Below are 26,671 nucleotides of genomic sequence, written 5' to 3'. Positions count from 1 at the left end.
CTCCATACATCAAGGAGGCCATGATAAATAAAATAAACCACTCAAATAATTTATTGCCACGTAATTTTGCCTATAATTTCAATGAATGAAAGTGGTTTGCTCAAAATTTAATGCAAATAAACATTTTTTTTTTATTTCATTTTTATTATTATTTTTTTTGGTTTCATTTTTATTATTTTTTTTAATGCTACAAACGGTAGCCAACGTGGAAGCGATATGAAGGTAGGTGTATTTTATTGCTGTGTCGTATTTATTTATTTCACAAACCAATAATTTCATAAAACTTAATTGCAATTAAAATCTTTAAATGCGGTATTGAAAAGTGATATTTTGAGTGACACATTTTAAATACAGTAACTATAAATAAAATAAACCACTCAAATAATTTATTGACACGAAATTTTGCCTTTAATTTCAATGAATGAAAGTGGCTTGCTCAAAATTTAATGCAAATAAACATTTTTTTTGGTTTCATTTTTATTATTATTTTTTTTTTGGTTTCATTTTTATTATTATTTTTTTTAATGCTACAAATGGTAGCCAACGTGGAAGCGATATGAAGGTAGGTGTATTTTATTGCTGTGTCGTATTTATTTATTTCAAAAAACCAATAATTTCATAAAACTTAATTGCAATTAAAATCTTTAAATGCGGTATTGAAAAGTGATATTTTGAGTGACACATTTTAAATACAGTAACTATAAATAAAATAAACCACTCAAATAATTTATTGCCACGAAATTTTGCCTTTAATTTCAATGAATGAAAGTGGCTTGCTCAAAATTTAATGCAAATAAACATTTTTTTTGGTTTCATTTTTATTATTATTTTTTTTTTGGTTTCATTTTTATTATTATTTTTTTTAATGCTACAAACGGTAGCCAACGTGGAAGCGATATGAAGGTAAGTGTATTTTATTTCTGTGTCGTATTTATTTATTTCAAAAAACCAATAATTTCATAAAACTTAATTGCAATTAAAATCTTTAAATGCGGTATTGAAAAGTGATATTTTGAGTGACACATTTTAAATACAGTAACTATAAATAAAATAAACCACTCAAATAAACATTTTATTTTGGTTTCATTTTTATTATTATTTTTTTTAATGCTACAAACAGTAGCCAACGCAGAAGCCATATGAAGGTAGGTGCATTTTTTTGCGTTTTATCTTGTGATGTGTTGATTTAATAGCTTGTGTGCCATATATTATACCGTATTGTGTATTCTTTATTCTGTATAATATTTATTAAAGTCGCTTGTTGTAACTTTCCTACAAATTAATTTTTTTGTTGGTTGTGTTTTTAATTTATTTTTTATGTTTTGCTACAAATGGTTGCAGATGCAGTATAAAGGTAAGAGCATTTATTTAACACCAAGTGAAAAAGCTTTGATTTTTGTGTACTATTTTTTCATTTCACAAACCAATAATTCCTTTATTCCCTTCATTTGAAATAATCATTGTTTACCACATCCTTATATCCATTTTTCCTGGCAAGAATGCTCTAAACTTCCACGTGGTTCTTGCCGGACAAATTAGTTATTGACTAATTTGACCAATTAGAACAATCCTTAAATATAACATTGTTGATTGTTTTTTACAGCCGTAAAATTATGTCGCTTGTTGTAATTTTCATGCAAATAAAGATTTTTTATTGGTGTTGTTTTTAATTTGGTGTCGTATTTAATTATTTCACAAACCAATAATTTCATAAAACTCAAATTTTGCTGACGTTTGTGAAATTTTTACTTGTCAGCCGCGCGTCGGGACCACGTTTTTCTTCAATAATCTGAAATTTTAAATCCGCCAATAGGATTTCTTTTTCCCGTAAAACACTAAGGCCATCTATCCGCATCATCAGTAAAACCTAATTCAGTGAGGGCTCGATTTGGCTATATCAGTTCGGGATGCCTGGATATTCCTTTCCCACAAAAAATTCAAATTAAAATTTTGCCGCTTGAAACTACTAAAGCGCCACCTACAGTTCGATCATTTGTTGTGTTCCCAACAATTCATTAATTAAAAAATTAAGACAAGTTTACGACTAATTAGTGTGTGAAACAGAGCAAGTAAGTCTTGGTAAGTAATACATATTAGCGTTTTTATTATTTTTTAAATAATCCCGTATTTATTGCCGCAAAATCCTGACATAACCTCACTTTTAGTTGTTGACACTACCTAACCTCAAATTTTTGATTTGCGTTGCACGTGTTAAACCATGGGTGAGATAAAAACGGAGCCTCTGGACGGGGCTGAGGACCAGAAAGAGGAAGAATTGACCTACGAGCAAAAAGTCAACAACTGTAATACAATAGCAAAGCCTATGGCGTCGAAAAAATTGACAAAAAAAGTACACAAATTGGTGAAAAAAGGTAAATAAACGTAGTCTTGGCCCCTGTTTCGCTGATAGCGGGGTGGTTTTAGCCGTAAAACACAAAACGTACGTCCGGAACGGGCTGAAGGATGTGCAAAAACGGATTCGCAAGGGGGAGACAGGGATTGTGATCTTCGCTGGAGACATTACTCCCATCGATATAATGTGCCACTTACCGGCGGTTTGTGAGGACAGAGACATTCCGTACGTGTATGTGCCTAGTAGGCGGGACTTGGGGGGCGCAATGGGGATCATGAGGGGCTGCATGTTGGCGTTAGTGCGCCCCCATGACGACTACAAGGATATGTTTAACGAGTTAAAGGATGAAATCAAAACTTTGGCTGTAGAATTGTAAGTTAATAAAAAGCTGGCGTTTAATACAAATATTTATTAGAATAGCAAATTATTGCACACATACATGATTGTTGAGTAGGTAGATGTTTATATAAGGAAAATCATACACATCTCCCTATAGTTTGCCTTAAAATGAGAAACAAACCATAAATAAAATTTATATTCCACTGGCATTAATAGGTGAGGGTGCATATTTCAGAATTGGTGCTTAGACTGGAAAAGCGTCAATTTGTGGAATATAAACTTTACGTTAAAATCAGTTGGTGTCACCTAGTTCGAGCCGAAAGCAAACTTTAATGTAGGCTATACTGACTTCCAATTTCCGAGATGGTGCTCTTTATACAGTGAACTAAAAACTACACCTAACGTAACACAGTATACTTTGTATAGTCCACACTAACTTAAAAAATAATAAACGAACACATAAGATGACAAGTTTGCGTAATAAAAAACGGGGAGCGCCTAACTTGTCGTCAAAAAGTTGGTCCTAAAACGAATAAATAAAAAGACAGTGAGACACTGATCTTTAATATTCGCACATGAGTAGAAAAATCCTTAATATGGGAGTCGGGAAAACTAAACCGACCGTCCTAGCACCACCTAAAACTAAAATTGACGCGGCGTCTACTTGATGTAGAAAAATAGGTGTTTCGTCGATATTCTCTCGCTAAGCCACCTAGTGCACTCCTGGGGACACTCGAAAGCAGCAGTCAGGTCGGTCTAACCTTCCAGGATACGAAGTCTAAAACGTGCAAGTGTACAGAGTACAGGTAACCGATCTGAAGATGTTGTCTCCATGAAACAAACCCCTGTCTTGCTGTCGTCCCTCTATCCACAACCATTGCCACCAATAAATCATTATTACATCCTGTGCTTAAAAATTCCATAGGAATATTCTCAAATCTCGCAATTACAGTTTCTGAGTTCGATTATAAAATTATTGTAGTAATTGTGATTAGTGGATTCGCACATTATTTAAAAGAATAAACAATCCACAAAATCAAAGAGAATATATTAATATTATGCTAAATCTTTACACTTTACACTTAAAACCGAAGATTAAGGCAAGGTGCAACCACTTCTTATTAATTTACTTATTGTTTACACATTACGGACGGGACAAAAAAATGTGTGTGAAAATAGCTAATAGCTCTAAAAATTATTTAGACAGGTTTTAATAATTGTTAATGACTTTATTAAATCGTTTAAGCACTCTTGTTTTAAAAGAACACCATATAAATAATAAAATTTTATTAATATCCTTATTTTTTAATTAATTAATATTTTATTTATTTCATTTTATTGTAGAAAAACTCTGAAAAAATTCGCACGCTTGGAGAAAAAAAGTTGTAGTGATTACCAAAAATCTCCAATTTTTTCCGAAAATTCTCTATAAGAGTACTCTCGGAGAAATTTGGCGAGTTTTGTAATCACAAAAATTTGCTATAAATATTGAAAATCTGTGAATTGTTGGTTAGCCGCATATAAAAAACAAACCATGAACTGTCATAGAAATGTTATTGATATTAACGAAAAAATTGAATAAACATTGAATGTTTTAAGTTCACAGTTTTATTTTATTTGTTGGGTATTTTGAGCAACCCTAATAATGAAATAACTGTGGAAATAATAGTTTCAAAATGACTCATTTTGTGGATCTTATAATTGAATTCTGTGAAAATATTATGAATGTAAAAAGTACAAAGCTTCAAAAACAAAATTTTTTCATTAATTTTAAACTTAAAAAAACAGGGTTATTATAATGCTAATTAATTAGTCGTTTAATAATCAGAGTTTGTCATTAAATACTTTATTTTTTCTGCATGCATGTATTTTTTTAATTTTCAATAGTCTTTTATAATAAAGTAATATTAATTAATAAAAAAGTGATATTAAAAAAATGAAAAATATTATTAATCGAAATTTTATGATTTCCATAATGTCTTTCCAAAAGATGTTTTAAGTAAAAAATTCTTAATAAAATAATTGTTACTAGCTCCAAAATTTGTATTTTTATTTTTACTTAATAATTATTTTTGTGGCTAGTGATGTTTTTTACGTATTTTTTGCACAATACGACATTTAAGTATCGTTTATCTTAAAATAATACAAATTAATTTTTGCAACGACTTTATATTAATTAATTTTAATTAAGGGATAAATACGATATACAGTGAAATCTCCTATAAGCGGACACCTACGATGACATGATTTTTGTCCCGTTAATAGAAGTGTCCTCTTAAGGAAAATAATAATTTATGCATAAAAACAAACTAAAAAGAATTTATTAAATAGGTAGCAGCATGATTATAAGTATTGGTACAACAATTGTTATAAACTATTTCATAAAAAAAATATTTAACTTCTGACTTCTCTATATCATGTTCATCAGATATGTACTTAAAACTTGTATCGTGATTTTAAAACTTTTCTTGTCACCTTAATGGTGCCTTAAAAATTTGATTTTCCAATTTCGTCGCCAACTCTTTAGTTTTCATCCCAACAATTGATCAAGAAAGTGGAATATTTTTTAATGATTTGATAAACCAACCATAAGTTAATTTATCAATATTTTCAGTCCTTTAATTTTTAAAAAAAACTTTGCTTTTCACAAACGTTTCTACCACGAGTTCATCTTCATTTTTGACAATATTTGCTGCTTAGGTATTTCAAATTTCATTGCTAAAATTTTGTTTTTTTTTTCTTTTAGTGTTAGCATACGCTTTTTTAGTTTTATATGCCATTAAAACGCTGCATAGAAGAACTAGTGCAATAAATAATACCCATAAGATAATTTTATCTTCTGAGGTCTGAATCTGACTTAGTTTAACACTGAAATGAAACATGTACCGGCTTATGTGATTCTCAGTTTATTGGAGAGTCCGCTTAAAAGAGAAACAATACTATTTAGAATACATTAGCTCAAAACAGAGCCAACAAAAATGTCCGTTTATCAGAGGCGTCCGCTCATAGGAGGTGTCCTTTAAGAGAGATTTCAGTGTAATTTTTATATTTTTTCGTTACAGTGTTCGTTTTTTTGCCATCAACAGTGTATCCTCTGAAACAATGTGCGAATCCACTAATTACAATTTTATCGTATTTTTCCAAAGTTTACTTTTTGAAAAGACCCTTCGAACCTTTGGCTATCAAGTGCAGAAAGAATTATTCAGTTATTGTGAAGGGTTCATTAACTGTGATATTTTAAATGAACCGCTGCAAATGAAAATTTGTATAAAAAAATTACTATAACAATTATAATTAAATTTACAAACTGTGATTGCAAGACTCGTCAAATTTAACCGAGGATGTTCCTAAAGAATTTTCAAATATACGATGCAATAATGTTTTTTCCTAGATTATACACTATTTTAAAACACGTTTCCCATAGCAACGTGTTTTCACTATTTTAAAACACGCTCCCCATAGCAACGTGTTTTAAGTTAAAATATTCCATCAAAAAAATTGAATAACACTCATGCGAAAACGCTTAAATTTCTCGGGTGTCTAGGTATGCACTCGCATACGCTCGTTGCATAACGACAGCCCTCGAACTTTAATAATGCTGGCAATGGCCGCGCTCAAAGGCACGACAGTAAGAGCAGGGGTTCGTTTGACGGAGACGACATCTTCAGATAGGTTAGCTGTACCTCGGCGATGTGGTCGATACTCTGTACATCGTGGCCGCCTGCACTTAACCTACGAATATGTCAAGACAATTATGAGAGAATCGTGAAAGGTGAAATGAGTTAAATGCATTTGAACAGTCACAGTAGTCCCGGTCAGAGCTGGCTCGAGGACAGGGCCGGGTCAGACTCTGATTTCCGAGAGAAGCATAAACAGCCCGAGCTTGTTTTGATTGTGGGCTTCAGTTCTTTGTCGCGTTCGGCCAAACACTTTTGATAATAGTCGTAGTCCTTCAAGTACCAAACGGGGGGCCAGCGGTGCTCCACGAGGTACGCCTGGTTGTCGGGGTGCAGCAGGCGGAGGCTGCGGGGCGACATGCGGCACAGCTTGTTGTAGTTGACGCAGAGGTGGTTCATGCACCAGTCGGCCAGCTGGTGCCCGTTGTGCAGCTGGTGGAAAAAATCCAATAATAAAGAGAATTTGCAATTGTGGAAGTACCTTGACGGGTTCTAGCAGTCGCAGACAGTGCTCGATGGCCTCAGACGGCTGCAAGCACTCCAAGTCCTCGATGACTCGCTTTTCGACTAAATTGACGAGACGAGGCAAGCAAAGACGATTTGCTAACTCGAGTAAATTGACGCAGCGGACCGCCGACACTGCGGGGATTTCGTCGGTGTATAAGTAACACAGTAATTTGTGGAAGGTGTACTCGCGGACTCCGGGGAACTCGATCTGCAAAGAAGAGGAGTCAGACGAGTCAACAGAACATATTACGAATTTACAAGGTGTTCCTAAACCCCACATTAGAAGTATTGGGGAGTTCTAGTAATGAAAGTCATCTGAAAATTTGTATACAACCATAATCTCTTGCGACACTTCCGGTTATACCGGAAGTCGCTATCAACTTCCTTATTTTAGCTATAGTTTTTGATGCGTTTTTTTTTATTACTACAGTTATTTTAAGATAACTTTAATAAGCTTTCGATATACCTAAATTTTACCGTTTACGCAAGATTTAGGGTTTTTATTTTTTTTGGATTTGACCTTCCAGTTCAAAAATAGGTAACTCTGCCATTGTTAAAAATTTGAAAATATTTTTCAGCTCATTTGAAAGAGGAAGCCAAGATCTTTCCTCCGGTGCTTTCAGTTTTCTAAAAAAGAATAACAAACTCCAAATTATTTAAAGTTAAGTTTTCAGAACTTTAAGCACCCATAACTCATTTGTTTCAAATGAAATGTCAAAAGTTTTATTTAACTAAGTGGTAGAGAATTTAATTCTGCATGGATCTGTATTAACATTCCCTATACTTATGTTTAATAGTTTTCAAGTTACAATAACTTTTTGTTGGAACTGAGAAATTCATCAGCCATAGGTCTATTCTCATACTTTGCCATGGAAACGAAGGAAAAAATGTGAGAAATCAAGGTTTTTTAAACCAACATTTCATTAATTTATTTTGTTTTTAGGGGATAGATAACACAATTTTGAACAGTTTATTGTTTAAGTTTAATCAGAAGTATTTTTATGACAAACTACGCAAAAATAGCTGTGGTTAGTAAGAAATTTCTTACAATGACAAAAAAAAAACATAACTTAAGAATTATCACAGAAGATATAGGGAATACTAATACAGATCGATGCAGAGAACAAAATTCTCCTTCATCTAGCAAAAAAAAAATTGGGACATCCCATTTGAAAAAAATAAATTATAGGTGCTTGAAGTTGTCCAAACTTAACCTTAAAATATTTGGGTTTATTAAAATTTTTTCCAGTTTTGAACACGCTAAAGCACAGATATGGACTTTCTCTTTTAATTTTCCAAATATGATTTCGAAATCTTTAAAACTAAGAGAGTTACCGATTTTTTAAGTGACAGGTGCGAATCCAAAAATTATGAAAAAATCCCAAATATCTCAAAAACGGTTAAACTTAAGTATAGGAAATGCTGATAAAACTCCCTTAAAATAACTTATTAATCCAAAAACGCAGTGGCGGAAGTGCCGCCATCTTGAAAATATTAAAAAGGATTATGGCTGAGTACCAACTTTCAGATGACTATCTTTATAAGAACCTTCAATACTTCTAATGTGAGGTTTAAACAACCTGTATATTTTTTGATTATTTTCAATTCTAATCAATTGATTATTATAATTCGATTATGTGAGGTTGTGCTTTTAGTGTCCTTGTTGTTACACATAAAGATAAGAAAATTGATTGTTAATTTTTTGGTAAAAAATCTTTTTTACTCGTAACATTCATTTCTTTTTCACACAGTAAATACGCAAACAAAGCGGTCCATCATTCCCGTGATTCGGGTAAAACGTTTAAGCATACTTGATTTGTTTATACGGGTTGGCAAGGAGATAGTAAACCACTTTTTTTTATGTTGTAAATTTTTTTTTGCCTATTTTCTTGGTTCTTATTCTACATAACGACAGATAAAGGTTAAATTGAAAAGGTTTCTTATATTTACCACAAATTTTTATTTTAGACATCATGTCATGGAAACCCGTGTAATTAGTTTTGTTACTACCATTAACATTTCCTTTTTTGAACATTTCGCGAAGAAATATATAAACTTTGGTAATAAAAATAATGGAAGACATTTAGACTAATTATGGTTACTCAGTTTTATGAGAAGACGAACTCCTTAATATTCTTCCATATACATTATTATCATCTACCATAATATAAATATATCTTTACCGACAATTTTTTGCAACACAAGATAGTTTTAGTTAGTACTTACGAGTATGCATCGATATTATTCTTATTTTTGTTTTAATGTATTTGATATAAAAGCAGAAGCTAATGTACTTTTTTACTTAATGACTTTTTTCATTGTGTCGTAATTTTATTGTACATGTTATGTGCTTTATTTTGAGTGTTACAACAGAATTTATGAAATCCCATTTTAAAATTTGAGATAATTTGTAATTTTAAAATTGACTATAGATACAATTCAAATGAATGCCCACAAAAAATTGTTTTTTTTTAATAAACCTTGCCTGTTGAGCCATTCACAGGCTAGTTATGAGCAAGAAATCGTTGAAAATCTATTTATTTTAACAAAATCAGTACTCGCGTTAGTGGTTTTAAAGCTAGGAATCATAGAAAATTCAGGTTCTTATAGAACTAATGCTTAAATTTTTGTTTTAATTGGTTTACTTCGTTTTAAAGGCCACGAACTAACACAAACATAATCGTTTTCCATAAAACTAAGGCGGCTTAGGCGATTTCTACTTTCGCTTATAAACGAGTAATAATAGAAAATTGACTTACTTTAACAGCGATTTGATGCGTTTTAAATTATTCAGAGGCTGGTCATAAGCTGAAAACAATTGAAAATCTACGTATTTCACCAGAACCCATCCAAAAATTGTCGTTTCCAGCGAAAATTAAGCTGTCAGAACACTTTCCAAACTATTTGGTTCGTTTTTAAGAATGTTTTTTGTCAGTCTTATTATAAGAATCACACTGCCTACAGGGTCCGGCAAAAGTGTAGAGCCAAGCGTTTTTTTTGCCTAAACTATTCATTTTACGAAAACATTATTAGTGCATTATCAATTCCCTTAAAATTGTGATCATTTTCGAAGAATAACATTTTTCGAAATTCTTTGTACGACTTCTTATTCAATATTTTTTTTTATCTGCAAACGTCATAGAAGTGACAGATTTAATATTTAATAAGTTCTGCTTTTGTGCCTAAATATTTTTAGTTTTACCAATTTACTGAGCAGTTTACAATATATCTCACATTGAAACAAATAAGAAGCGGTCGTTTACTGCATTGTAGAACAAAAATATTTTATCTTACAGATGCATTGTTTTCTGTGAAAGAAATCAAATTTCTTCTCTGATAAACTGACAAGAGAGATAAAGCTGTCAGTTCTACTCACAAGAGAGTAAACCTGGAGAAAATTAGGGAAAAACTATGAGATAACTATAGCAACACAGGTCACTACGAAAACTGACATAGAAATATGCTAGTGTTACAGGCGGATATTTACTTGAATTTCTTGGATTTTTTTAACAATGCACCTGTAAGATAAAACGTATATCACACGTGATCGAAATGCCATTATAAAACTCAAGAGAATTGTCCCACTCGTGAGCAAGCGCACTCGTGAGTCAAAATTCTGACTCGCATATAATGATGCACTATATCACTTATAAGATAATATCCTATAAGACATTCGAGGAAGTATAAAAAGTATAATATATAGGTATCATGTATGTTTTAGACCGGTAAGAGTTTTGAAAAATGACGTTGTTTTGAGAAATCCCATAGTGTTAAAATGGTTATGGCTATGTGACAAAAAAGATTATATTCAGAAAAAGTGCATTACATTTACCATAGTTGGCAAAAATTGTTTAAAACACTGTCGTGATAAAATAGTATTGTTATAGTTATTCGCCACATAAACTATCACTGTTACTCCTAATAACATAATCTACTATTTTGAACTAGTGGTTTTTCTAAATAAATTACTAAAGTTGGAGCTCATCATGAGTATTTTCCCAACTTGACCGAAGAGGAGACAGGTGACTGCTATGTCAGATGAAAATATTCTCAATGAAAATAGTTTCATGGTCTGACAGTCGGCTTATAAAAAAAATTCAATTTGATTCATTACTAAAGTAAAAGTAAAAGATTTGTGAAATGCTTACTGTCTTATGTATTTCCTAACAATTTATTTCACTTTTTGTTTAATCAAACTAATAATTAATTAAAAAAATTGAAATAGATTTCAATAGATCGCTGCAGTCACTGTAGATTGATTTTAGAATACATTTTAGCAAATCAATAACAACAGCTGTTGCGGTAATAATAGACATAACTTATGTTTTTGATAGATTGACTAATTTAACTCAATATTCTAGATACTGTTTTATGTAGTGAAGATTTTATTTTGCTGAAAATTGGCCGTTTTTATGGAACTGTGTGCAATGCATTGACATGGGTTTTCTAAAATTGAACATATGCTAATGTAGTTAATAGAGTTTTGTTAAAGTTCAGCGAAATAAACTTTGTACCATATAATACGAAAGATCAAAGAAATGCATTGATATGATTTTTTTTAAATTAAATAAAGTAGTAATGGTGTTAGTATGTTGTGCTGTGTTCAGTATTATTGCTACTTCGTCACAATATTTCACTATTAGTTCATTTGTTTAAGTTAGCTGAAATTGATTTCATTAGACAGCTTCAGGCAGACACTTGTAGATTGATTTAAAATACATTTAGCAAATCAATAATAACAGCTGGGGCGCCAACAAAGATAACATTCTTTTTTTGATAAATTGACTAATTTAAAACAATATTTTAGAGACAATTGTTTGTCATTTACTAACGAGTTGTTTAGCAACGCACAACAGTTCTGAAGTCTCCTCTAGATTATTGCGACACTATCAGCTGTTTCATAGTTAGATCTCTCATTGAATTGAATTACCATAGCTAATACTTTTTTGAAGTGCATAAATAATTTATAACAACTAATTGTGAGAGAAAATGCGACGTTGACGTTTTTATAGTTTTGAAACAGCTAATACAGGGTGATTGTTTTACGGCCTACATAGAAACTTTTCAACTTCTAATACAGCTAGAGCTTTAAAATTTTGTATACCATCCAAATCGACCATTCTGAGTTGAACTCAATTATTTTCAAAATGGTTGAGCTACCGGAACTACAAAAAATTGGCGACAAGTTTGAAATTTTAAATAGTAACCACACATTTTTATTAGATAATTGAATTCACCTTCTCAAGCTGAGTAAAATTTACCCAAGTTGTTGGTGCTTATCTGTTGTAGTTTTGACATATGTCAATTTTTTATTAAAATTTTTGTTTGTAAGAGTTTATCTAAGATATCACAGCCCTTGACGATTTGCGATAAGTGAATAATTTTTTTTGCGTTCGATAACCAAAGTTTTGAAGAGTCTTCTAGAATTTTCAAAATTATCAACTGTCAAAATTCAAGGCTAGTATGATTTTTTTCAAAATGGTTATCAAAAAACTGCTATAACTCAGTTTTTTCAATGGAACGACCCTATTTTCTTGACGGCAATCGAAAGGACATCGATATTTATGGTGACTTTTATCATACGTCCTATACCTATCTCTTACAGTTTTTGAAAAAAATCACAAAAAACTGATTTTACTTCGTAATTTTCATAGTTAATCAAGTAGACCTTGCAAAATGGTCAACAATTGTCAAACTTTAATATTTTATTTAGTTTTATCTAGTTCATTATCGAATAAGGAGTAAAACAATAATATTTATATATGGTTTATTATAACTTAGTGGACTATGTAAAGTAACTCTGGCATCGAATTTTAAACTTCTTGAATGAAAATGGTGAACAAATCAAACATTTCTTTTAATTAGTAGCACCATTTTATCGAATTTTTCCAAAGTTTACTTGATTAAAAATGAAAATATAGCTAAATATCAGTTTGTTGCGATTATTTCAAAAACTGTAAGGGATAGATATAGAAGATAACAATAAAAGCCTGCATGAAAATTGATGTTCTTTTGATTGCCATTGAAAAAACATGGTCATTCCATTTGAAAAAAACTGTTGTATAATCATTTTTCATCATCATTTTCAAAAAATCATAGTAGCCTTGCAATTTGACAGTTGATAATTTTGAAGACTCTTCTTTTAGTTCACTTACTGTAAAGGGTTCAATAACTGTGATATTTTAAATGAACCCCTGCAAATGAAAATTTGTATAAAAAAAATGACATAAGCCAAAAACTATGACAGATAAGTACTAACAACTAGGATACAAATTCAGCCATTTTGAAAGTAATTTAGTAGAACTCAAAATGGTCGATTTGGATTATATACAAAATCTTAAAGCTCTAGCTATATTAGAAGTTAAAAAGTTTCTAATGTAGGCTCTAAAAGAATCAGTTTGTATAATTCTTTCAACAGTAAAGTTTCTTTACTTTAATTTAATAAATGGGACTATGTAACTCTACGAGTTTTTCCAACATTTACCACCTAAAAATTTAATTTCTTTGTGTTTCTTTTTAAATTTAAACAAATTACTTCCATGGCGTAACATATGAAAAATTAACGGTTATTAAAGTCAGAACTACAGATATTTTTTTAAACAAATGCCTTCGTCCAAGTGAAGATTTAATAAGGCATATAATATTTCCGATAAAATACATACGACTTTGGCCTGACTTTCCCGGAAATCCCCGCTAAACATAGCTTTCATGACGTCACACCTCGCCGTAAGCATCGCTTTATGCGCCGCACACGCCCCATCGTCCAGCTCGAAGATAACATCGGCGAAAAGTCCCTGATCCAGACAGATATCCTGGAGGCGCCTCTTGAGAAAGTTCTCGTAGGTCTCGTCCGGATGGTCGGGCCCCACGAACGGGTGCTTGGTCAGCAGCACCAGCAGCTGGGGCAGCTCGAGGAACTCGGCCGCCTCGCGCGTCTCCTGCAGGTTGAGGGCGCTGCGGTCGATGGTGCCGGTGTAGGCGAACTGCAGGCACTGCCGCATGGCGCCGGGCGTCACCAGCTTGCTGAGCGTGACCACCGTCTGGCCCTCGGGCTGCACGCTCCTGATGCAGTGGAAGGCGGGGTGGTCGAGCTCGCGCGCCGACGGCAGCGCCTGGCAGCTGGCGCGCCGCTTGCACGTCTTCTGCTCGGCGCGCACCAGGCACTCGGTCTCGTCGGCGAAGTCGCCCAGCGAGCTCACCATGCTGGAGTCGCTGGTGCTGCGCGCGATGAGGTCGGCGGCCAGCAGCCGGTAGAAGGCGCGGCTGCAGGCGGCGAGCACGAAGCGGTGCGCCGGGAAGCCCACCGAGCCCACGACGAGCACGATGTCGGTGTGCGCGCGACCCAGGTACAGCTGGTGCATGTGCTCGCCGTAGGAGCCGACCACCACGTGCACGTCGGGCTTCATCGGCGGGGGCGGCTTGAACGGCGCCTGCAGCAACGGCCGCTGGACCTTCTTCAGGTTCGTCATCCAGAAGCGCTGCTGGCGGCGCGCGATGAGGGCCGCGCGGATGGCGTTTTCGAACACTTCGTTAACTCCGTAGTAGGTAAGTACCTGACGAGAAAAAATTATTCTTCAATTACTTTTCCAAGTAATTGACTTTTTTAAAAGAACAAGGAACAAAGAACCAAGTGATTTTTTTCTTATAATAAGTATTAAGAATGTTTTGTTCATTATTCTATTGTTACCTTGATACACTCAACCATAAGTAAATAAAATGCAAAAAAATGCAGTTTTCTTCTTTTATAATAGGCTATCAATTGAATGTAATAAAAAATTATTATAATAATTATTATAAGTCAGAAACATGTTTATGTCAGTTGGTTCCTTATTCGGAAGAAAAATTAACTAGACGCCCTCTGGTGATGACTTTTGAACTATGTCGAAAACAGTAACGAAATTTTCGTAATTCCACATTTAATTGACATCTAATAAATTGTTTAACAATTTTGCGTGTATAGTGTTAATTGGTTACATTAGAGAGAATCACTTTAAAAGTACGTGGTGGTAAATACTAGCTTTGACTATGGTTCTGCGATTTTTCGTGGTATAAAGTGTTTATTGTTGGAATTTGAAAGTGGATAAAAAGTGAAAAAGATTTAAATTTTCATTACAAAGTGTTATCAAACAGTTGTCTAATTAAAGACTGTAGTAATGGATCACAGCGAACACACAGTTGGGCTCAAGAAACCAATGAATTAGTGAAGTTTGTGAATTTTAGGTTAGAATTTTTCCACTGATAAAATCATGAAATACTTCGATAAATCAACAAAACTACAATTAAGATTAACAACTGCTAATACACTTAAAGGTAAATTATGCCAAAAGGTACGCTTTTTAATGTCTTTGTAATAATTTTCCAATAAAGAAAGTGAACCAAACAGTCATTCGTTATTCGTGTTTTCCTCGTCATCTCTCATTTGTCAACATAAGTTTCTTGCATCAAAGATGCAATAATCATTCCGCATAGGCAATGTAATAATTGTGAAGCCCCAAAATTCGTACAACGCTCAAAATATCCGAATAAACATTTTCCCGCCATTTATGGTTACTGTTTTCGACCTAGCTCAGTGGCGCCCCCAATGGTAACTTTACTTCCGAATTGCATAATGGGGTCCAATTGTCTAAAGCTTGGTTTAAACTAAACCGTTAATTAACGTCAAAAAACAATTTAAATGCACAATTTGAAAACGGATCGATGAGAAATTGCGTTATTCTTGATTTGCATAATGAAGAAATTATTTCGATTAAAAAATTAACGATACCCAGGTAGTAATTGCTGCAAAAGTAATTCATTATAATATTGCCAAAGATAGAGACAAAAACGGAAGGAGAACATTGTATTGGATGATAGTATGGATGATGAAGATTAGATAAACAGTCACAAAATGGTCAAATTTCTGCAGTGCCCCATAACAATGAAGTTATTATTATCAATTTTTATCCTGCTAAATTATTGTGAAACTACTTTTTTCTCATTTTTAATTAACTAAAAAAACGTTTGTGGCAGCACTGAACTGTTTTTTTTAAATTTAACTTTCAACTGCATATTCTTTATCAATTTAAAATTTTCCAATATTTCAATGATAGCTTGAATTATTTTTTCTCCTTCTCGAATCCTAAATAATTACTTTTTGAAAGTTGTAACTTCAAAATACTACTCTGAAGTTGGCGTGTTCTATCACACTGCTGCTTTTCCAGATAATTTTGGACTAGCGGACTGTTTCAAATTTGGTTTATACTCTTTTAGTTTATTAGGTCAGGTCAGAGGCTGTAGATGCGACCTGAAAACTCTGGCACTTGGGTGATGGCATTAGCACCATACGCATATTTATTTTTATTTTTTTATTCAATTTTCAACTTCACTATTGAAAGTGTTGTATGTAGATGGTTGCCCAAGATGAAAATTCTCGGACAATGTTTTTCGTCTTCGAAAAGGAAAGTTCTTTGATTTTTTAATTGAAATCATGAGTTGGTGTTTTTTCTTTTTAGTCTGAAATCATTACGTTTGCATGTCTGTCTACACCCACCCTAAATATAGACTTTTCTTGGTATATTTATATTACATTGAAATTTTCCAAAACAATAAAGTTTACACATCTGTTTTTTTCTGTTTTCAGTCATCCTGCAGCAAAACTTTTTTTAATAGAATTTACTCAAAGTTAAAAACTTAAATAAGTACTCACTAATTTCAATTTCGTTGAATTATTTTACTCTTGATAGTAAAACGAAAAGAAAATCCGCAATTTCAATTCTGTTGCTAACAGACTTAGTATATCAGAACCAGAATGTTGTAATGAAGAATGCTAATGCTTATTAGTATTATAATTCATATTTATAATGTGCTTATAAAATTTTAAAGAAATAAGTTTCTGCTACTGACAATCATAAAGTGGAGAAGTTATACCTCCTAGCAAAAACTAGCATGTCCTTATGAAGTCACTAGTCTGCTTCGTTTTACTTGTATTAGAACTTATGTTGGACTTAAGAACTCCAAGAAATTTTAAAGTTATGAAAGAAACCACAAAAAGCCGAATTATCTTTTACTTTTTTTACCGAAAGTGCTAAATCAATTTTTGTATTACGTTCAAAATTGTCGGCTCTAAATAACAGAGCTTTATATATTGGGATTTTTCAGATAGTTTTTCGTCGATCTCGAGACGTTTTGGATGATTCTGGGCTGATTAAACAAATTTTGCCTGTAAATGTTCTGGAAACATTCTAAAAGTATTACTTGAAAACTGTTACTATTACTCCCAGAACATTTTAACTACACAGAATTTCATGTAAAGAAATCCATTTTTGAAAGATTTTACTATTTAATGCGATATTTTTACACTTACTAATCAATAATTACATATTATTTAACTTTTTTTTTAAACTGATCGTATCATGTCCGGTAGTCTTAAAAAAACAACCAAATCTGTGTAACAGCGATGAAGTATAAATAATAATTTGAGTCCTCAAAGAACTCCTGGATTACAATCAGTTACTTTGGTAGAGTGAATCGAAACAAATTAGAATAATGAAGAGTTTACTGCGTATTTTAGATTTTTAAAAAGCATCATTTTTTTAACAAGTTGATGAAGTAGATACTCTGCAGCAAACAAACAAACTTTTCAGTAACTCGAAAATTAAAGGTCATAAGTGGTAATGCTTAAAAAAGCCTAAAAAATGCAAATTTTACAAATATACAGGGGTGCCATTTAAAAAACCACGTAATAAGCTGTACTGTAATAATGAAACTCCCTGTATAAGGCAAAACAATTGTAAAATCTACATTTTGGCCTCCCATATGCAGTGCCTTTTGACTCATTTCAATATCATTGACAGTGTAGGTGTAACCGAGCTTGTCATTATCAATGACTCACCCTGTATGTCAGTATTTCTCTACCAAATAGCACTGAGTCCGTCTGTTAGTTTTTAAATTTGAAGAAAAAATTGCGTGCCATTTAAAAACGTCATGCTTTGGTCATTTTGTTTTTTTATAAAAAAAACTACACAATTTTTTCATACATTTTTTGTACTGTACTTTTTTCATGCCATTTGAACGTTATACAAACTGTTCGGTTTACAGCGTTAAAAAGACAATAAAATGTGATAGGACATTTATTTTCTTTGTTGTACATTTTGAACTGAATCAATGTTAATGAATGCGAATTTAAAAAAAAAACGAATAAATTAATACCTATTTTTATATATTTTTTATTTTAAAATTAGGAACAGATTACAGTAAATTCATTTGCAAAGGAAGTTCTTTAAACAGACATGTTAAATAATTTTATCGATTCATCCGAAGTAATTTTGTAATTAGCAAAAAATTCTTATATGAAAATGTAGATGCGAAAACACAGAAATAGGGTCAAATTTCGTATCAGATAACAGTTTTTGATGTAAATGTGAAGACAAAAAGTGCTTACTTAACATTGCAATTTCCTATGAACAAGAAAGTAACGAAAATGCAAAATAATTATATGAGACAGAAAACAATTAAATGATACGAGGGAATAAAAAAGTGCCAATTTTATTTTTAAACTACGTCTAAAGAAGAATTTAGAACTTGTTCTAACTTCAAGCCTATTTCAGTTCAAATAAATTACAGAAAACTGAACAATCTTCATAACACATAATTATTGTTTCCTTCGACAAATGAGTTTTTGCAATAGAAGCGTCCTTTTTCATTAATTTTTTTGTACGAAAAGCTGATTTTTATCCATAATTTTAATACAATATTATGCCTGTTCTTACTGTTAGCATTGAGTTCTGTTTTCATAGACACAAAGTGGTAAACTGTCTTCAGGAGTTCGATAAAAATGCGTTCAACAAATCGAAATCTTCAAAATGAAAACATAATAAATTTTCTGGGGCAAAAACTACAAACAAAAACAATTTATGGCCTACAGAGACAATGAGCTGCTGTTAATTTTCTCCGTTAAATTTACAATTTTGTAATTTTTTACGTTAGCCATTTTATGAAATTCCGCCATTAGAATACTTTTTTTGCAGGCGAATTCCCTGGGGTTCGCGAACCACCGGTTGGGAAACACTGTTCTATAGTAATTAATAATTATACAATAAGTGAATTAAACCATTGCTTATTTGCGAGAAGAAAATTTAATACCACGAGCGCAAGCGAGTGGATTAATTCTTCGAGCAAATTAATAGGTTTAATTCACGTGTCGTATATATTTTTTTATTCAAATTTGACCAAAAAATGCAAGAAAATGCTAAAATTAACCGTTCGGTCTATACAAATCATATCACATGCGAATCAAATTTCCATAACAACGAGTTGTTTATTTATTTGCAAAAGTGTGAGAATTGTAACGCGTATGGAAAAAATGGCTAGAATCAGCGATTTTAAAGAGGAAAACCAGTTTTTCCTGCCTGAATTGGTCATTCAAGAAGCTTCAGAAGCTATAAATAAAGTGGTGCCAGCAAAATCTAAACAATCATACGAAAAAGAGTATTAAAATTTTTGTGAATGGAGGAAGCGGAAGGATGCAAAGGGAGTAGACGAGAGAATAATTTTGGCTTATATTTCTGAACGATCCAAAAATGCAAAATCTTCGTCATTGTGGGCGTATTATTCCCAACTGAAGAAAATGTTATCAGTTAAAGAAAATATCGATATAAGCAGGTTTGTGAGGATTATATTGTTTATAATAAGTTTTGAACTAATAAATAATTGTTGTAGATTTCATCAGGTATCTGCTTTCTTAAAACAACACTCTGTAGGGCACAGACCAAAGAAATCTAAAGTCTTCAGCTTCGAAGAAATGGAAAAGTTTTTAGACACTGCTTCAGATGATGAATATTTGCTGCAAAAAGTGGTTCTAACTGTGGGAGTTTTTGGAGGCTGTAGAATTGGAGGAGAATTAGTTGCCATGTCAGTTGATGACGTCGATGATCGAGGCAACGTAATTGTGGTCAATATTCCTGACACGAAGACTTATAAGCCAAGAACATTTACTATCATCAATGGAAGTAACTCTATTCCTGCCATTGACGTTTTTCGCAAGTACAGAAAACTACGACCCGAGAGTATTTTACACAAACGGTTGTTTATCAATATAAATCAATAGTGGAATAATTTTTAAATCACTAATTAAAACGGTTTTAATTCACTAGTGAATAAATCACTACTTATGCGTGATACTATGGAATCAATAATGTCACTTTATAATGTCAAAATTGAATAAAAAAAAGAAACGAAAGGGTTGTGTCGTACCGACGTTTCGTAGTAAAAGAGCCCCAATTCCCTGGCGACGTCCCTCGCCTCGTCCGGCATGACGAGGTCGCTCTTGCGCGTGGCCCTCACAAAGGGGCTGCGGTCGCGGAAGTAGCTGAGATAGGCCTCGTCTCGGTACATGTACCGGAGGTCGTTCTTGCACCCGACGAGCAGCACCGGCGTGCTCGGACAGAAGCGCCGGATCTCGGGGAACCACATGAGGCGGCAGTTGCGCAGCGAGACGGGGTTGTTGATGCTGAAGCAGAGGAGGACGACGTCGGAGCGGCCGTAGGCGAAGCGGCGATCCTTCTCGTGGTCGCCGAACGTGTCCCAGAGACGTAGAGAGACGTTGACGCTGTCGACCACTTCCCAGGAGCGCTCGAGCACGTCCTTGTAGATGCGGTACTGGTCGATCGCCCATACTGTGGGGACGTGGGTTGCGAGCAGCTGGGCCAAAGAGACTTGCTTGTTGCATGCACGGGCGCAGATCAGACGGGTCTTGCCGACGGCCGTGTCGCCAACCACCACGCACTTGACGAGTTCCTGGTGGGGTTGTTCATTATCCATCCCCGGCGAACGCTGCGGCGACGATGGCCATCACACCACGGCCCCCTGAACATTTACTCGCATTAGTGCGGCACCAAACAACTTTATTAACATTTTTACAGGTTTTATACGGCAGCATAACAAAATATTGTTCCGGGAAACGTAAAACTTTGCATATTAATATTTAACGTCTTAATTGTGCAAATCATTACTTTCCTTTTTTTATTATTGAACAGCAGGCTAAAATAATGGCTAAGTCCTCAATTTGTTCTGTTCTCATACACTTACAGTGTATACTATTTTTTATAAAGATTAAAAATAGGGAGATTAATCTCTAGTGTCATTTAAAAATTTCGAATTTTCGAAAAGCGCCAAGTTTAAGAGATTTAGATACCAAGTCGATAAAGTTGAATTTTTTCCGTCATAAGTATACACTTGTAAATGTAAAAAAATAATGTTAGTCAATAGGTGTACAGGGTTGTAAAAAGTAACTTTAGTGCAGAGGTATACAGGGTGGTGCAGTTATCATGTCCGAAACTAAGACGTTTAGAAAAAAACGAATGGCTCATTCTGGGGCTCGTTTTTTGTGAAAACAATTTTAGTCAAAACCGTTAACAATGGGCCATATGAATAAAGTTAAATAAATATACTTCTACTTCTAATAGTAAAAGAGAGACATAATTTAGTATTTTAGCAGAAATAAAGAAATAAAATTTAAAAAAATATATATTAATTGTATTAATTAATTATGAAAAAAATGTTGCTTTATTTCACTTATACTACCCCGTATTGTGCAAATACGGGGTGAATTAAAAAAGTCAAAATATGTGTACAGTTTCTGAAATAATATGTAAGAGAGTGCAACCTCCATTTTGGTATCAAAACATTGCTCAAAATAATTCAATGTAAAGGAAATTTGTGTCTTATAAGTACGTACTTCATTCCGAAGTTTGCATGGCTAATAGTCTCGGTGACATTTGATACCAAAATTTTTGCCTATTTTATTTTTTTAATGTGAAATAATATACAGGGTCGTTAAAAAGTATGGATACAGTTAAATATTTAAAAAACTATTCACCTAAACTTATTGAAATTTGGTGTATGCTTAAGAGTATATAAATTCTATCGGTTCAGATATTTATCTCCATTTGTTCTTCGGATACAAGGCTAACTTAATTTTTTTGAAATAGCAACAAGAGTTAAATTTAATATTTTTGAGAAGAGCATTTTTTTCTGAGTTCTATGGTATAACACATGCATACCTTAATTTAATCGAAACTTAAAAAAAATCGAAAATTTTGAACAATGTAACTAAATGTAACTAAAGTATTTGACTAAAGTATCGACTTAAGTCTTAGTCTCGAAAGTTCAAAAACAGTTTTTTCCGTAGCTGTTTTTACACATTTTAACAAAATTTTTCTAAAGAAATGTAATAGGTTTTGGAGATAATATTTTTTTACAATTTTCGTTGGCCCCGTAAATTTAAATTTATTCGCCACTAAACCCCTTATACTACAGGGTATCTCAAAAAACTAGCAAATTCCGAATTCAGAGCACTGTTGAGAATCACTTTAGTAGTCCAAATATAGAAAAAAAACAGGGCATCGTTACAAAGATACAGTGGTTCGAAGGTGAATTGCGTTTTCTTCAAATACACCCCAAAAATTGCAGTGTTTTTGTTATTTATTTCTGTTATAAATTTTTTAATTTTTGAAAAAAATGAAACAGTAAATTACAAAAATGTAAGATTTTTTACTCCGAAATAAAGCTATTTTTTTTTAGAAATTCAAACACTAAAATTTTTAGCCTGCGTTTATAAAAAATACAATTCAAACCAATATTTTTTTGTGGGCAAGCTCCGAATCTTTTTTTTTCTACATTTGGACTACAGAAGTAATATTCTGTATGTTCTGAAATCGGGAGTTAATTCGGTTAAGGCAAGTTGAGTTGTTGTAACGTCTTCTGAGCTGTACTATCATACCTTAAAATATATATCTGTGAATGTAAATGGAATACTACCATTTCACTCTGTATAGTCAAATTTAGTTTTCAAATTTTATTACAATTTTTTTCGTTGTCTGTCCATTTTACAAACGAGTAACCGTTTCATAATTAAACTTCATGTTATTCTGTAAAAGAACTAGTTTTATTTACGGAAGAGTACATTTTAGAACAGAATGCAAGAATACAATATCATTTGCAGTTTTAAAAAGTTTGAAATTAAAGCATTTTATTTAAAAACCAGTGCAATCACTATCCTGATATCGACTGCATTTTTTCACATTTTATTTTTTTTCTTGAAAACGGTACATTTTACAAAAATGTATAAGGGGACAAAAATGTTTCTAACTCTAATAACACCAAATAAGTCAAATTAACTACAATTTATTTTTAATAATCTTTTAATAATAAAAATTTTAATAATTAATTAGTATTAATTTACGTGTTCAAATTGTGTTCCAAGTAATACCGTCAAGGAGCTGACCGTTTGTGTTAAGCAATCATCAACCCTATCATTTAGAAATCACGAGAGGATGTGTGCAAGACCGCAAGCTTTCCTACCCTAAAGGGTTCAAGCGTGCATTGCGACCGAAGGGCAACATTTTGGGCAATTTTTATAATGGTACTACTGACCCACTAACATTGACATTGATAAGTTTTTTTTGTTTTTACGCTGTTTACGTTCCATTGGTTTTTTTTTGAATTAATGAAAATATCGTATCTAGGCATAGGCCGAGACGGGTTTTCAGCCTCAATTTATTTTTAATTTTAACTCAAAAATGACACGTTTTCGGCAAAAATTGGAGAGAGAAAAGTTGTTTCTTTTGACGAAGTCTATGATTGGTTAAAATTTGTGAGCGCAATCCACAATTAGCCTGTATGGTTAAAATATTGACACTTTCTCGCAATCGACATTACACACTTATGGACTACTTAATCGGTCATGATGATTTCATGACATGACGGTTCAGCAATGATATAAAAGACGTAAAAAATAGTTTCTTGCGTGATACCTGCGCAATAATAAACATTCTACAATAATAAAATGAGTAATGACGAAAAGTTCATAAAAATTGTACGTTTCATTTGATTCATAAAACAATAATTTAAAATTTTACACCCGTAACATTATTGATTCTTTCATTACTTCCACAAATAAGTAAAAAGTCATAAAATGTGATTATGCTACTAAAATTGTAAAATTTAAATTGAGACGAAAATGCACGGACTGTATATTATTTTTAACTATTTTGAGTTTTCAGTTTGTTTATTAAAAACAAAAACATCACCTAATTGTGACCATTCAAGATTTATTCTGTCGGTGGTCTGAAAACAATGAAGTGCTACAATATGTATTTTTTAAATAATAAGTGACGTATGTAATTAATAATTAATTTTCAAGACATTCGATACCTACACGTAAATAACTAATTCAAAAGCTGCTTGTTTTCATTAAATTATTATAGTTTCCTTAAATACAGTGCATCTGGAAGTTAAAACATTAACCTGTAGCCGTTTACAAACAATTTTTAAACTTTGACATTAAAGAAAATGTGTAAAGTAGACGGAGTTTAGTTGAAACATTATAATGTTTACTATTTTTTTATTTACCTTGAGTTTTCAGTTTCAAAAGTTATGTTAACAAAAAAATAATAATTATTAATTAATAAAAAATTCAAAAATAATTAATTTAAAAGCTTATTTATTCTCCTTAAGTTAATTATTAGTTTCTTTAAAGCCAGATCACCTTATATGTTAAAATAACTACAAGGTGTGATAAAATGATTTTTATCTAGTCGCCTGTGAATGTCTCATGTAAAATCAGAAATGCCGCTTTATAGAACTAATGACAGGCATTCGGACATTCTCTCCATTTATTAAATCTCCAATTCGGAAATAAGCTTCGATAATAAACGTGTTTTCTTGTACAAAGTAATATTTAAATTGCTTATTATTATTATTAATTGACAAGTTGTGAATTTCGCAACTGACAGTTTTGATATTTAAGAGGATTCACTTGAACAGAACGGCACAAATTTTTTACATGAAAACCTATTTCAAAGTTAACTAGATGAAAATCATTTAAACACACTTTGTACATACAACGTTGGGCAAAAGTATGGAACCAATTAGTACATCATTAAGTGTTTTAAAAATGTGATGATGTTCAAGAATAAAATTTAAGAAAATAAAAAATAAAAATAATTTTAAGAAAAATTATTACACACTTTCCTTGTTTTCATAAAGTAATAATAATAATAATAATAATAATAATAATAATAATAATAATAATATCTTTATTGTGTTATTACATACAAGTATGTTTACACTCGTCAAAGCGGAACCTATACCTGATGATGAGATGCCAAGTGACGAACATACTCCTCAAAATTATAAAACGCATTATTTACAAGAAATGCTTTATTTTTTTTTAAACACGAAGCATTAAGCTTTTTTATTGCCTCCGGGAGTAAGTTGAAAAACTTGACACCAAAATAGTCTACACCTCTTGATTTGTTAATTCGGGGAAAATGCAACAGTTTCTTGTGCTCTAACTATGGTTTGCTATATCGTAGTTTGATAAGCGAGTATGTAGAAAAATCAAACTTTGCAGAATGTACAGGCATGGCACAGTAAGAATTTGGAGAGAGGAAAAGGCAACACGAGAATCGTCTCTATAACCAAGGTTCACTTATAAATATTTTAGGCACAAAAGGCTTGGTTCCATATTTTTGCCCAACTCCGTATGTAAAAATAAAAATATGTGATTTCAAAATCCCAATGGTTCTCTTGCCAAAAATGTAATAAATAAATAGTCGGTGAAATGTACACGTTTACATTAAAATAAAAGTGTATGTTTAACAGGTTGATCATGGGCTAAATTTGTACCAACTCCAAAACCGCAAAATGCATAAATCAGGTGGTTGCTTTATCGGCCGTGAAGATCAACATCCCACAATGCACTGCTTGTTGAGCCTTTGAAAAAAATAAACAAAAAGGTCAAGCGTATTTTTTTCTTAAATCCATAGCGAATTGTAACACGCACTAAACAAGCAATACACTACACTGTATTTTATCACAGAATTAGTTGTAATAATGACATACCCAGGAAAAGTAAAAGTACTTGTTCACAATTAGTTTCCCTTAGAAACAATCCGTCTTATCTCGAGCGAAATGACTCAGCGAATTTCAATTTTTTATTTTTAACTTGATCGTGAACTTTGCAAGTCAATGTTCTATCGAATCGCAATCGTACAATGCGACGTCCCTGCTAATTCCAAGCCCGAGAGAATGTTGTAAACAAAACAAACCCAGCGTGCAAAATATTGACTGTCTGCTTAGCGCTGCTCGTGATCAACAAACCAATTGCGCCTCTTTTCCGGAATCAACAAAACGCATCACTTGCTCCTCAAGTGCATCCACCTACACCCTGAACACGTGAATGCCGTGATCAATGCACGCCGCAGCGGCCCCGGGGGCCCCGTGCGCGGCCGGCAGGTGTGGCGGAGCCCGGGCGCCGCGCCCGCATACTCACATTCATCAGTTTGGCGAAGAACCGTCGAAGAGCATTTATTGGACGTCCGGCCTGCACTGCACTGCACTCCTCGGCGGACTCGGGCGAACTGGCCCTCTGACGTCGCGGTGACGGCACGACTTGATCAAATCGACGCTAATTTGCGACCAGCGACCGCTAAACGCGCCCATTATCGAATAAAGGCCCGCGCAAAGCGGCGATTTTTTCGGAAAAAGTCAGCATGCCTCCGATTTTTCGCGCTGCAAATAACGGCGATTGATTTTTGGGCGCCGTGACGTCAAGCGCGAGGTCGTCACGGGTTCATCGGAGTTTGAACTCGGCAGAGCCGTAACGTAATGATTTTGCCGCAACCACCCCGCCGACGCAGACGGGGTGGGGCCGCCCCTGGACGCCGTGGACCCGCCGGTTTAAAATTAAAACCATTATCGAGCCGTCGCCTTGAACGCTTTGTTGTTGTTTTGATGCAGGCTCGGACAAACACAC

At 33.2% G+C, this 26,671-nt stretch overlaps 2 protein-coding genes across 5 annotated transcripts; one reads left to right on the top strand and one right to left on the bottom strand.

The window, feature by feature from the left end:
- Positions 1–1,925: 1,925 nt before the first annotated feature.
- On the top strand, positions 1,926–2,758 carry NHP2. Of its 2 annotated transcripts, none has more exons than XM_967404.4 (3): positions 1,926–2,079; positions 2,166–2,372; positions 2,425–2,758. In XM_967404.4, exons 2-3 carry the CDS (start codon positions 2,219–2,221, stop codon positions 2,727–2,729), a joined length of 459 nt encoding a protein of 152 aa, XP_972497.1. In that variant the 5' UTR covers positions 1,926–2,079; positions 2,166–2,218; the 3' UTR covers positions 2,730–2,758. The 2 variants fall into 2 exon arrangements, with proteins under 2 accessions (XP_972497.1, XP_015838706.1); XM_015983220.2 differs by having other exon boundaries at positions 1,956–2,069.
- RhoBTB (Rho-related BTB domain containing) lies at positions 2,748–26,508 on the bottom strand. 3 transcript variants are annotated; one of them, XR_511636.3, is made up of 6 exons: positions 26,189–26,508; positions 20,107–20,718; positions 13,539–14,429; positions 6,851–7,084; positions 6,376–6,801; positions 2,748–3,470 (listed from the first exon to the last, which is right to left on the bottom strand). XR_511636.3 is itself a non-coding variant. In XM_008199645.3 (5 exons), exons 2-5 carry the CDS (start codon positions 20,671–20,673, stop codon positions 6,508–6,510), a joined length of 1,986 nt encoding a protein of 661 aa, XP_008197867.1. In that variant the 5' UTR covers positions 20,674–20,718; positions 26,189–26,508; the 3' UTR covers positions 2,748–6,507. The 3 variants fall into 3 exon arrangements, 2 of the variants coding, with proteins under 2 accessions (XP_008197867.1, XP_972446.1); XM_008199645.3 differs by having other exon boundaries at positions 2,748–6,801; XM_967353.4 differs by lacking the exon at positions 26,189–26,508 and adding an exon at positions 25,759–25,940 and having other exon boundaries at positions 2,748–6,801.
- Between the last annotated feature and the right edge of the window lie 163 nt (positions 26,509–26,671).

The sequence above is a fragment of the Tribolium castaneum genome, chromosome 2, assembly GCF_031307605.1.
Source record: "Tribolium castaneum strain GA2 chromosome 2, icTriCast1.1, whole genome shotgun sequence".
NCBI classification, from domain to species: domain Eukaryota; kingdom Metazoa; phylum Arthropoda; class Insecta; order Coleoptera; family Tenebrionidae; genus Tribolium; species Tribolium castaneum.
The sequence above is the reverse complement of the archived record's forward strand: the minus strand, read 5'-3'. Positions and strand labels throughout refer to the sequence as shown.

What these genes read in the sequence shown, in the direction of transcription:
- NHP2 (XM_967404.4), top strand. Translation starts at nt 2,219, where the DNA reads ATGGGTGAGATAAAAACGGAGCCTCTGGACGGGGCTGAGGACCAGAAA. An exon ending in ACACAAATTGGTGAAAAAAG is followed by an intron (nt 2,373 to 2,424) that starts GTAAATAAACGT and finishes GGGTGGTTTTAG; the next exon opens with CCGTAAAACACAAAACGTAC.
- RhoBTB (XM_008199645.3), bottom strand. Translation starts at nt 20,673, where the DNA reads ATGGATAATGAACAACCCCACCAGGAACTCGTCAAGTGCGTGGTGGTT. An exon ending in GGGAAAGTCAGGCCAAAGTC is followed by an intron (nt 7,085 to 13,538) that starts GTATGTATTTTA and finishes TCTTCTTTGCAG; the next exon opens with ATCGAGTTCCCCGGAGTCCG. An exon ending in GACTGCTAGAACCCGTCAAG is followed by an intron (nt 6,802 to 6,850) that starts GTACTTCCACAA and finishes TTTTTCCACCAG; the next exon opens with CTGCACAACGGGCACCAGCT.